This window comes from Centruroides sculpturatus, unplaced genomic scaffold (assembly GCF_000671375.1).
Source record: "Centruroides sculpturatus isolate CEXI.00-Female unplaced genomic scaffold, Cexi_2.0 scaffold59, whole genome shotgun sequence".
Taxonomy (NCBI): domain Eukaryota; kingdom Metazoa; phylum Arthropoda; class Arachnida; order Scorpiones; family Buthidae; genus Centruroides; species Centruroides sculpturatus.
Window position 1 is genome coordinate 444,476 of NW_019384301.1, and position 12,969 is coordinate 457,444.

The 12,969-nt window shown below is 28.6% G+C and overlaps 1 protein-coding gene across 1 annotated transcript in view; it reads right to left on the reverse strand.

Annotated features, from left to right (window-relative positions):
- The window catches only part of LOC111640323 (vacuolar protein sorting-associated protein 53 homolog), a 70,723-nt gene extending 58,384 nt beyond the window's left edge, over nt 1-12,339 (reverse strand). The window contains exons 1-3 of the mRNA XM_023386369.1: nt 12,210-12,339; nt 4,423-4,553; nt 1,293-1,446 (exon numbers count right to left, since the gene is read on the reverse strand). Coding sequence (XP_023242137.1) covers nt 1,293-1,446; nt 4,423-4,553; nt 12,210-12,314 — 390 coding nt within the window. The 5' untranslated portion in view covers nt 12,315-12,339. The remainder of the gene's footprint in view (nt 1-1,292; nt 1,447-4,422; nt 4,554-12,209) is intronic.
- Nucleotides 12,340-12,969: the final 630 nt, after the last annotated feature.

Here is a 12,969-nt window from a genome sequence, read left to right on the forward strand (position 1 = left end):
ATTTTGTAATTATTTAACATTCTTTGTACTTTCCTATTTGTTTTTGGCTACATTAAAGCATTTTTTGAAAATATACAGTAAGGTTCCATATTACCACCCGATTTTCTCTAAGCCTACTTTCGGACTTTTTGTACAAAAGCCTTCAAAAACCATACTTATAGTTACACTAACGAAAAATCCAATTAGGAACATTTAGTTTAATAGTTACAAGTACTTTTTGCATAAAAAATGTGAGTGTAGTTATGATACCTTGTTTACAATTCACTAAAATGTAATTGGGGTTCCATAATACCACCTTCTCCTCCACAGTATTTTAACTGTAAAAGTCGAGAGTCGTCTTATACGCTGGAATATACGGTAATTTTTTTAATTTTGACGGCTGAATTTTGAGGCCCCTTGATTTATGAGGCCCCACGCGCGCGTCTCGTGCGCTTATGCAAAAATTCGCCACTGCTGGACAGACATACAGACAGAAGGCAGACACACGTGATTCAATTTTAGCTAGGTTGATGTAAATGTAAGTTGGAAGTAGTTTTAAATGTACAAATATATAAAATGTTAACGTTTATTGTAAAATGTCAACGTTTAACGAAAAATGTCAGTGTTTAATGTAACAATTATTGGTTTTAATACAGGAATGTTTTAAAAGTAATATTGATTGTAATTGGAATGAATTATTGGAGGATAGACGGAATAGAAAGAAAGAATATTAAAATAGTAGGAATTTTATAATTTACTATCGTAGGCATAAGTATTTTTAAAAATATTGTCGGTAAATTAAGTTTGTTTGAATTTTATTTAGAATTTGTTTGTCAAATACCTGCTGAAGAGGGACGTACAAGTCCGAAACGCAAATTGTATGTGTCCAGGTAATTGTAAAATAAAACAATTTTAATCTGTGTAACTGTGAGGCTGTAATCTTATACATCAGTATGATAAGTCCTATTAATAGAAATACACTGATATAGTGATTGAAAGAATAATTTTGATTAAATTAAGGACACAGATGCATATTAATTAAAAACTCTTTAATATTTAATGTCATATTGATATCTCAATGAACAGACAGCTTAATTCAAATGATCGAAAGGATTTTTATTTTAAAAGATGCTTTTTGCTATAGTATAGCCACCTTCAGATTATTGAATAGAATGAATTTAAACAATTTACTACAGCAGAAAACCTGAATTTTTGAAATTATCAATATAGAATATTGCAGATATTAAAAGGATGCCATGTTTTAAATTTTAAAATATTCATTACAGCTCAAAAATATTTTGTCTTATTTTTACCATTTGTTCTGATTTTTCAGCTTTATCTTTAATGTCTTTAATTCTAGCAAATAACTGCTGTATAGACTTTTGTGCATCTTCCAAAGCTTCTTTTCCATCGCAGCCGACATTTGTTTGCCCTCGGATAACAGTTCTTATTTCATCATCCAATTGCCTATAATAAAGATACACAAAAAAATTCTTATTCATTCATAAACTAATAAAATCAAAATTAAATAAATAATCTTTAAATAACATTTGAAAAAACCTTTGAAAAAAATATTTAATTTAATAATATAGGTACAAAAAGTTGTAAAATTTAAATTGTTAGGATGTACTTAGAGGTTTCCTTATTGATCTTAAATTTTAATTTTCTGGAATTTGCATTCAAAATGCAAACATGTTTAAAACACAGTCAAAAGAGTAATAAATTACTTTTTGTCTGGTTTATATATTACCAAACATCTGTTAAGTAAATTTATAAAAGTTAATCAGAAACTAATCTAACAGAGTTTGTCATTTCACTCAGGAAAACTGAAATGAAAGTCAATTTCTAAGCCCAGGCAAAAATAACCCAGATGAGAGAGATGAACGAACACTGACTCATGAAACCACAAAAATGTAAACTAAATCATAAGTTCACTTAAATGTCATTGTATGTTATGCTCATGTGACGAGAAATTTTAATTTTAGTATTAACAATTCCAAACTTTCAAATGTCTTAAGTAAGTAAATTTTCTGTTATTATTATTATTAAATCCCAAATAATTTAACTTATACAATAAACTTAATTTTGTGAGAATATATTCCATGTGATTTCATTTCCTGTTTGATAATCTAAAGCATTTTTTATTTCATTCATCTCAAAATACTAACAGTTTGTATTATTGTTTTAGTTTCAAATTATTTATAAATTGAAAATATTAGGTAATATGTTTTCTTCAAAATGGTTGAAAGAATTACTTGAACTTTATTTTCTTTCTTTTGGTAATTTTGAATAACATTAGAGTAGACCTTGATAAATCCAGCTACAAATTTATTGAAATAAAATGTTTTCAATTAGATTTTACTGATCTTCAGTTACAAGTTTTTTGAATTCTGTAGAACTAGTAGCCCGGCCACCCCCTAGTGGGCGTATAAATAATAAATTCGTATCAATGGGAAATGTTTTCCCCTTCCCGTGGGGGAATTCCCCTCCATGGGGAAGGGGTAATCCTTAATCCTCTCCCCCACAGGAAAGGCATTCTAGCAGCAGCAGTGTCATTCCATAGTATAAATCAGCGATTCCCAACCCAGAGTACACAATAGGTTGTTTAGAGGTACAGAAAAAGTTAGTTATTATGGCAGAAAAAATAATATATTATGTATCACAAATTAATAGTATTAAAAAATGTAGGTAAAAATTGTTCCTTGCAACAATCACAAACTTTATTATACATTTCAAAATGCAAAAATAGAAATAAAAACTTATGCTGCTGATTGTACAATGCAACAGATCAATAAATGTTGCGCAGTCGGTCAATGGTAGTGGGGATACCATTACGTGTGATTAGTGATTATGCTACAGACTTTTGATGGTGGGGTGTGTTAACATTATTATTATCTCTCAACAATATCCACACGTGTTATTTGAAAAAAGTATTCTTTTGTTTATAAAAAATATTTTTTATTGTTAGCAAGGAAAAAAACATAGCTAGTTTCTCCAGATTTTCTGTACAAGCAGTAATTTTTTCATTATTTATTCAGTATTTTTACTAATTTTTTATTGACAAGACTATGTCTTGTTTATAAAACTGTACTGCCTGCTGTGTTACCAGCTTAGAGGTATGAAGAAGTACATGTCAAAAGTTGCAATTTGGCATAAAGTATTGGATGCCCAAATCATGCGTGCATAAAAAAAAACCCAGACTTGTAAATACTGAGGGGACCAAGAACTGAGTCAAAACAAAATTCAAAATGGTGACACTCTACAAACAGGCAGTATGAGATTTGCGCATGCATTGCTCATTGGGAAGTTGGAAATGCCATAGGGTACACTAACGAAAAAAAGTTGGAAACCACTGGTTAAATAATAAATTCATATCAATAATAAATTCCTATTACAAATAAAAATAATTTATTGTTAATTTAAAATCATCGCTAAGGCATGCCTAGTGGGCGTTTTAGGCATACCGTTACACCTTACAGATTACAGATATACAAATATTGATACGTGATCAATGGCTTATATATATATACATATATATAGATGTATAATTACAAATTCAAAATAACAACATTGCAAATATGAAAATTTTAGAAATTAATAATCAAAATGTAATAAGTAATAAACACTGAAAATTAAACCTTGTAAAATAGATTAAATTAATAAATATCAAACAATTTAAAATTTGTAAGATGTAATTCTTAATAAAATGCTCATAACAAATAGACACCCATGATTGCCATAAATAACTGAGCTATAATTTGGAAATTAATTATGAATTACAAATAAATTTGGCACTAGAGGCCAAATTTATTTGTACTGTTGCTTGTCAAATTGCTTAATGAAAGTAGTCCAGAATAATATCTACCAATTCCTCCTGATCTGCAAAGCATTTCTCCGAGCAGAATTAGGAGGCCTGCAACGTTCTCAATATAGTCCAAATTTAGCCCCCGTCAGATTTTCATTTATTTGGACCTTTAAAGAAATTTTTGGCGGGGGAATGCTTTGCAGATCAAAAGGAATTGGAAGAAACCGTTTTGGACTACTTCAAGCAACTTGACAAGCAACAGTACCATAAAGGCATGTTTAAAGTAGTGTCATGCTGGGATAAATGTCTCAACGTTTATGGCAATTATGTTGAGAAATAAACAAAAGTGTGTAGCTTTTGTGGAATGTATTAAATAGTTTTTTTAATTATAAATGTTAATGTAATTTTGGCCTGTACCTTTAACATTGGACTCTCTCATACATTCTAAAGAATTAGTAAAGCTCGTAACTGAAGATGATCAATAAAATCTGATTGAAAACATTTTCATTTCAATAAATTTGTAGCTGGATTTATTAAGGTTTAATTTATTGGTTTATTTTGAATTATCCAGTTTTTTCACCTGTTTAAATAGAGAGACTCATAATTAAAATAGTAAAAAATTCACATATTAAATTTACCTTATCTTTAACTTCATACGACCAATCACATCATCTATATTAGATAATGACTGCTCATTGGGAAACAAAGTATTAATGTAATCTACAGCATTGAAATCTGGTCTATCCAAGGGATCTGTACTTGGAAGCACCTAAAAAAAAATTTATTTCCAGAATTTAATATGTAATAGCAATTTATTAACTATATTTTTTAAAATAAATATAAAGATTAAAAGCAAATTTTAATCTGACATAATACAATTACTGTATTTATATATTGTTAAATTCTATTCTGTTTACTCAAAAATTTGTTCTAAAAGTATTCAAGCTATTCCTTTTACTTAGTGAAGTAAAAAAGAATATCATGCTAGGTTCATAGTTTTGAATGCAGTAAAAAATCTGACACAAGTATTGCTTTATGTCAATTGTGCAGAAATTATTTACTATACAAAACTTTAATAGTTGTAACAATGTTTAAAACTCATATTGCTTCTTATAGATAAAGTAAATAAACTACTAAACAGAAAAAATAAGCAATAAAAATGCTTATTGATCTTCAGACATATGTTTAAAAGTTGCATTGTTTTTGCTCAAATGAAAAGTATATACAGAAACTTTTCTGCCTAGAAAGAAAACTTCCATTCTTTCATTAACTCAAACTGATTGGACTATTTTTATTTTGTAAATCTATTATTTGCCACTAAAAAAACTAAAAAAGTTAGTGTGACAGATAAATCTGTTATTATTAATATAGTGGTGTTGATGGAGTGTATCCTAAAATGATATATACATAATATATATTGGTGATAGTGCTATGTCATACCAGGATCAAGGAAGGCATAATTGCAGAACAAGCTATTATTATGCTTACATGCTGTTCATGTATCTATCTATCTATCTGTATTTAAGACTTTCCTGACTAACCTGTGTTTGTAATGGCAGCCTTCTGTAGTGCAATGTATGTACAGTACTGTTGTGAAGACTAATGTTTCTAGACTTTTGCGTGATGCATGTGGTATGATGCATGTGTATACAGAACTACTGGCAGAGTAAGTACTTTACTCTACCATTCTCCATAGTGCAAGTTCTGAATATTTATTTATTTTTTCAAAGTATGTATTATTATTATTTATCTACTTCACACTAATTTTTCATTCATTTATCACAATTTATTCCAACAAACTTAGATCAAACAATAGATCAAAATGTATGTTCATGTAGATATAAATCTATTAGATTAGTTTGAGTATTTTGGGTAGAAATGCTGTGAAGGCCAAGTTATGCCAAATTAGTCTTTAAATCAGAATCAATCAAAAACACATACATATATATTTTGAAATTAAAACATAAGTAAAATCTACTATTAAGAAGAAGGCAAATGGAGAAAACAGCAGTCAGGAAAAAAAAGCTGTGTCAAAGAAACAAAAATGTAAATAATTGAAAATAAGTACTTTTATTTTTCTCTTAAAAATCTACAATTAAAAATTCAATAGTAAACTGTGGAATTTTATATAATCAGTTTGTATAGCATTATTATTTAAGAGAAAAGAAACACTAATAATTCCATTTATATAAAATAATAAATGAATGACATCAAGAGTATAAATATTAATATAGAAACCATAAATCCATTATAAAAAAAACATCAACATTCAGAAAGAGAAAAAAAATATCTTTTTGCTCAAGATAAGATATGTTTCATTTCCTTCAATAATAATAATTTATTTCATTATATCTAGGCCAAAATACAAAGCTTTATCTTGATCACGTCTATCTTCAAGTAGAAATAAGCCATTTGAGTTTTAATTTAGTATAATATCAGTTTATTTACTGTTTACACAAAAGTATTTGAAAATAACATACTTTAATGGATAGTAATTTTTTGATTTAATTTTTTTAAGAATTTATATTCAAAAATTATTAATGCTAAAATATTGGTTGGTTCATATATTAATATTACACATAATACATCAATATATATCAATACAGATATCCCTTGTACCATGAAGCACTTCTACAACATGGTTTTGCTCTAACATGGTTGGAAAATTGGGGACATTTGCTGTACAACACAGTTTCCAGTTTCGCTCTAACACAATTCAAGAATTTGGAAAATCCTCCATACAAAATTTCACAATTTTTAAGTATAAATTCCATTATTCAATATTTTTTTCTTCAAATAAGCATGCACATTCTTTCAAAGTTGCTTGTGGATTTTAGAATATTGAAATTTTCAATTTTTTTGTACATTTCATCAGAAAATTTCATCATTTCATCAGAAAATTTTTGTACATTTCATCATTGAAAATTGTGCAATTTTTTTTATTTTTCCTATCAACCAGGTGTTGTTGTTGTTGCTTTCAGACTTTTGCCCTTAGACTGTCACTGTGTTTTGTTTTTATAGATTAACCTTTGTATTTAGTAAGATTTATTTAAACATAATTTAATAAAGTAAAAATTGCATTACAAATACTAGTCTTCTCTTGCTTGCTCACCATGTCCAATCATCAGAACAACCATTCTTCACTGCAGAGATGACCTTTCTCTGTAGGCTACAGCTCTGCACAAATATGGAAAATAGTCTAAAATGTCCACAGGTGACAATCCCAACACAATTAAAAATATAACATTTTCTTATAAAAAAGGGCTGACTAGTATTTGTAATGCAATTTTTACTTTATTAAATTGTAATTTCCACCAGCCCTTGCAACTCACTAGAACAAATTTTCAATAAATAACATATTTTTGTGATCTACAAAAATTTTTTATGATAAAAATAAAAAAAAATGAAGATGTATATTGTTGATATTTCTGATTAAGATCAACAAAAAGCTCAGGAAATGATGATACTTTGTAAAAAGAAAATGCCCTTGTTTAACTAAAATTAATAACTTATTAATGCATAATACAGTAGATTGCTTTAATAAACATATTTCTCTCAGTAATAAAAAATAATAGTATACTTTTGTTAACTTTTGAAACCATGTTTTGCATTAGTCTTTTGTTTCATATAACATAAATTTGTAACATGGCACTTTAATGGAACATAACTACCATGTCATACATGGGATAGCTGTATTTAAAAGTGTTGTCAAAAATGTAATTATGAAGCACAAAAATACTATATTAATAAAATATTACAAGAAAATACAGGCTAATCTACAAATGACAGCTATTCTTTTTGTTTAAGTTTTATAAAAAATTTAAAATTAAGTTTATGTTTTAAATCATAGGCTATTATACACTCTAACTGAAAATAAATCATGTATTATTTAATTAATCTGACCATCAAGTTCATTGATACTTCTGTAAATATATAAATATATATATACATTTTTTTTTTCAATCTAATCTTTAATTTTTAAACAGCTGAAAAATAAGCATATGTCATATTATGTATGATACACTATAGATAACTACTATCCTTTGAAAACAATATTTATTTTAAAAAAGATAACAATAAATATCCACATTTAAATATGAACTAAATTTCTAATTTATAAGTTGAATAATGGGCACATTTCCTGGTAAAGAACCCTTTAATACAGCTGGATAAGCAGATCAATGATATAGTCTATTTCATTTAAAACAAATTACAGTTGGACTTCTATCTCAAAAATGTTTATCTTGGAAACCTCTTCATCTCTAAATTTATTTTTTCCTTGCATTTTCAGCCTAAATTCAATATATTTTCCATGTTTATCTCAAATAATTTTCTCCCAAAATCTTTATATCTCAAATTATGAACTGAAGTGTCAATTACAAATTCAAAGCTCAGCAATTATATTTTGATAGCATAAATTGTAATTGATAAATATCTCATTATACAGTACATAGTTGCAATTAATAATGTTTTTCTCTGATTGGCTAGAAGTTTGGCTTTCATCTTATTGGTTGAAAAAAGTCAGGCATTAGAAACTATTGATAAACTATTTCTGTTAAGATATGTCAAAAATGTTTTATTTATACCTAATGATGGTATGTACTGTACTGTACTTGATATTGAATTAATAAAATACTGTACCTCCAGTCAAATCTATTACTGTTTGGACTGCAATTTTCAAAAGTTGTAAACTATAAATTCCATAAAAAAACCTCACAAAATCCAATAAATTTGTAAAACCAAACAACCACCGGATTACATCAGGCTACTTTTCTGCAATTATATTAATTAATTTCTAAATAATTTATCATTAGGTGCCATCTCTTATTAAATTTCATAATTATAATTAAATTAATATTTATTAAATAATTTAATTAATATAATTGTGGAAAAGTAGTCTGATGTAATCAGGTGATTGTTTCGCCCTATAAATTCCCACTGGCATTCATCTGTTTGTCCTCCCTTAATCTCAAGAACAGTTAGACAGATGAAAGTCAAGACCAGATATGGAAACCTTAGGGGCAGGAGGCCCTGATTATCTATGTGAATTTCCGATGTAAATCGTAAGTCACATTATTTCAATTCAAAAATTTTCCCCTGAACGGAGTTAGATAGATGACTGCCATGACTATTGTTAACAGGAAAAGTATGATGTACAGGAGAAAGACATTACTAAAACTGAAAACATTGTAATGAAAAATTGCAGCCTGGCATTATGACAATGTCACAATAAATAATTGCTTGTTACTATGTAGGAACCTCTCTATATCTTGAAACCTATCTCCAATTTTCCCCCATTCCCTTGATATTTGAGATAAACAGGTTTAACTGTAAGTCATTAGTTTGCTTATCCATCTGGATTAAAGCTGCTTTACCAGGCCCAATATCTTGAATTCTATTCACACATCACTAAACTCATTAATTAAATATATTGAGTGATCATAACGCTGTCTGAAGAGATATGTAGAAATCCAAACCTATCAAAATTTTTAAGCTGTCACTACTTGACTTGCAGAAATGATTTCTGCATAAAAAAATTTTGTTCCAAAACTCACTACTACAGGACTTGTGCTGTAAAAAAATAGGTAGTGTATGCAGACTGTACATGTGCTATGGTCAATTTCTAGGTCTACAGCATGTGAAACATCATTCATATTACTGCAGATCAGTATATTACCTTATGACCATGCCTGAACTTTTCTTGTGCAGATGTTTAATGAAAACACCTTCAATGTTGTAAGTATACTTTGAAAATTATGACATCTTAAGAAATTGTGTCAAGGATTATTTTGGAAATTTTTTTACTGTGGAAAACTCCTCTGCATGACTGGAAATGTTAGAATACAAAATTTGGTTGAGTTTAGAATGCTACACATCCCTCCAGACAATATTGAGTAGAGGTACTTTAAATGTGTTCATCCTGATTTTAATAACCAAAAAAGATTTTGGTTATTAAATCATCTCCTGGTCTCTGAAAATATAAAGTAAACAAACACTATTAATATACTAATGTAAAACAGGAAAATAATATAAAAACAAACCATTAGTAAACTATCATTTTCTGATAAATAATTTGTTGAACTATATGAATATATGAAAGACACAACTTAAAAATACCTTATTAAATAATTTAGATAAAGAATAATCTACATAAATAAAAATGTAAATGTTTGTTTGTTCAAAATCTTAAATCTCTGAAAGTTCTTCACTGATTGCTTTGAAATTTTGAAACGTTTCATTCGAATACGCATGTGTTTTTATATTACAGTATATAGATGTTGAAATTCTCCCCCTCCGTGGGGGAGAGGGACAGGATTAAGGCTGACCATGAAGAACTCGGCTTCTATTATACTATTTTAGATGCGGTATTTTGCATTTTTGATTGCATTTTAATAGGGTACGTCAAGAGAATGTATACTAAGAAGGGATTTTTCAAAATTCCCCCTGTGGGGAGTGTTATACATTTATAATAGATACATTTTGAGCCACAGCAACATGTGGCCGGGTACAGCTAGTTATTAATAAATGTTCTATGTATCACTATTTTCTAGCTGAATATAAAACCAACAGCATATTGATATTTACAACTAGTGTAAAAGATATAAATGGCAACATCATAAATCAGAAGTACATAACCTTCCCTTTTCTCTTCATGACCCTCAAATTTATATATGAAACAGACAATTCCTGGAAATTATTTCTTAACTGGTAACATTCCTACAATCCCACAAATATCTTCCATAATTCCTAAGGACATTGTGAACCTCTATCACAAACTGTTCATGATCATTGTTTATCTTGAAATTAAACAAATTTAATTTATGATTTATTTTGCTAGGCAATACTTAGACAAGTATTTGGAAATACAGTATAAAAAGAAATTCTAAACATACGAAGAAATGTAGACATTATGTAACAAAGCATCCATTCAGCATGCAAGACCATGTAATACTGAACATTTTGCTTTTAGAAGTCACATATACAGAAAATTTGTGTAAATTTATGTGTAATTTCTAAAATATGTATATTATATCTAAAACTAAATGTATAATAAAATATATAGAATTCTGTTTTTATAAAGTTTGTTAGTGAGCAAACACTATAAAAACCAAATGTTGTTAGCTCCAAGTATAATATGTCAGAGGATATGAACTTTTAAAAAATTACCTGAAAGGCATTCGTTGCAATCCAAAAATGCTTAAATATTTAATATCCATTTAGAAATTATAAAAATAAATAATAATAATAGAATAAACGAGGATGCAGGCCTACAGATACACGAATCTTGGGAAGGTTTCCCAACAGATAGGGAGTGAAAAAATAAACTAACATATTTGTGAACCAGAGGGAAACACACCGAAAGGCAAAATACAGATGTGTAAACAAGACATAGCTTGAAAATTTCCAGTGTGTAAAATTGTGATACAGTATGGATTCATCAGATTCCACGTTTTTGTATCGAATAGTACAGAATTTACTTTTCAAATTTGCTAGTCCAGGATAACACGTACTCTTTATTGGATTTTATTGCGTACGAGTACGTACTTCGAGAAATTTTTTCAATAAAGCTAATAGTGTACGTGCACATAACTAGAAATCCACAAAGAGATATATCACGACCGAGGAGGAACCCATTTAGGTCCAAAATGCACATCATAATAAATACGTAGAAGAAAATTGCATCTCGAGGTCATTCCGTCGCGCGGTCGTCCAGTTCGATACGTCCGTCTACGGGAAAAGTGCACCAATACGAAACGCAAAAAGTAAGTCGACGAACAAAAAAACAATCCAAATAATTTAACATTCGGTCGATCTCCAACAAATGCCATATAAATTTTATGCTCGAATGCATTGTTTGCAGAGTATTGCTATTCACATTACTTTAAACACGTATACTCATTTTATCCATTTATACTCGTCCCGTAAGCTACGCCAAGACCGCTCGAATTCATAGTCTCGAATCTTTGATTCCGTTTTCATTAAAAATATTTGTTTATAGATCAAAAATCATATTTAGAATATTTCAACTAACATTCTTAATTAGCAAACTTCCGAACATTTAAAGATTTTTGGAAAGTTTTTTTTATTACTTAAATTTTGATATTTTCAAATTTCTATATTTTCTCCGAAATTTTATATATTTTTAAACATTTTATACTACGCCGGCTACATGTAAATAAATCATTAATGCTTAACGATGCACGAGTTAAAATTAAAAGTGATAAGTGCATTTCGTCATTAAAAGAAGTAGAAGTTACTTTTGGATCGATCTTCATATATTTATATACGTAACAATTAACTAAAAGTAACTTCCACCGATAGATGTGCACTTTGAAATTGATTAATTAATCAAAACCACGTGGCTTTTAACTTAAATCTTACGAAATTTTAACACCTTAGAAAGTCCTACTAAATACGAACAGACCTGTTCAATCGCATATTGCACTTCTGCCGGAAAGGATATAAAACTGTTCAAATTTTCATCTTCAAAAATATCATCTTCGTATTCGACATTACAAACATTTGCCATTTTGTCAGCCTACTTTCATTTCAATTATTATGACGAAAATTGAAAAAATATATATATATAAATTTCTAAATTATTATTCGATATTTTAATTTTAAAGTNTTACAAAAATGTTAAAAATTTACTTAAAAAATTTATATTCTTAGAACAATATGCAATAAATATATTCTTATATTAATGAATTATTCATATGCATTGAATACAGTAATACCCCAAACTTACGCGATAGGTGGGATCGAGCGATAACAGCGTAAGTCAGGGTATAATTTCGCAATTTGTGTAAAATCCGAGTCGGATGTATGTAAGCTAATAAATGTTCTCGTTAATCTTCTCATCTTTTGATTCGTTCACGGGTTACAAGAAATCACCACATAGAGTCTCTAAAGTCTCCGTAGATATAACAAATACAGAAATAAATAACACAAAATAAGTTGTAGCTATGTGTTGATTCCACGCGACACGTCCGAACATGTAAGTTGAACAATAGTGTGGGGGGAGTGAGTAATCGAGAGTTGCGTGACACTCAAACAAAAGACGAATTGATGAGATTTGAAAATTGAGTAACTCTGGGTTCGTGTAAGTCAGGGTAACGTAAGTCGAGGTATTACTGTACTCTATTTTTAAGTTAGCCAAGTTTTTGATTAACTGACAAGGCAAA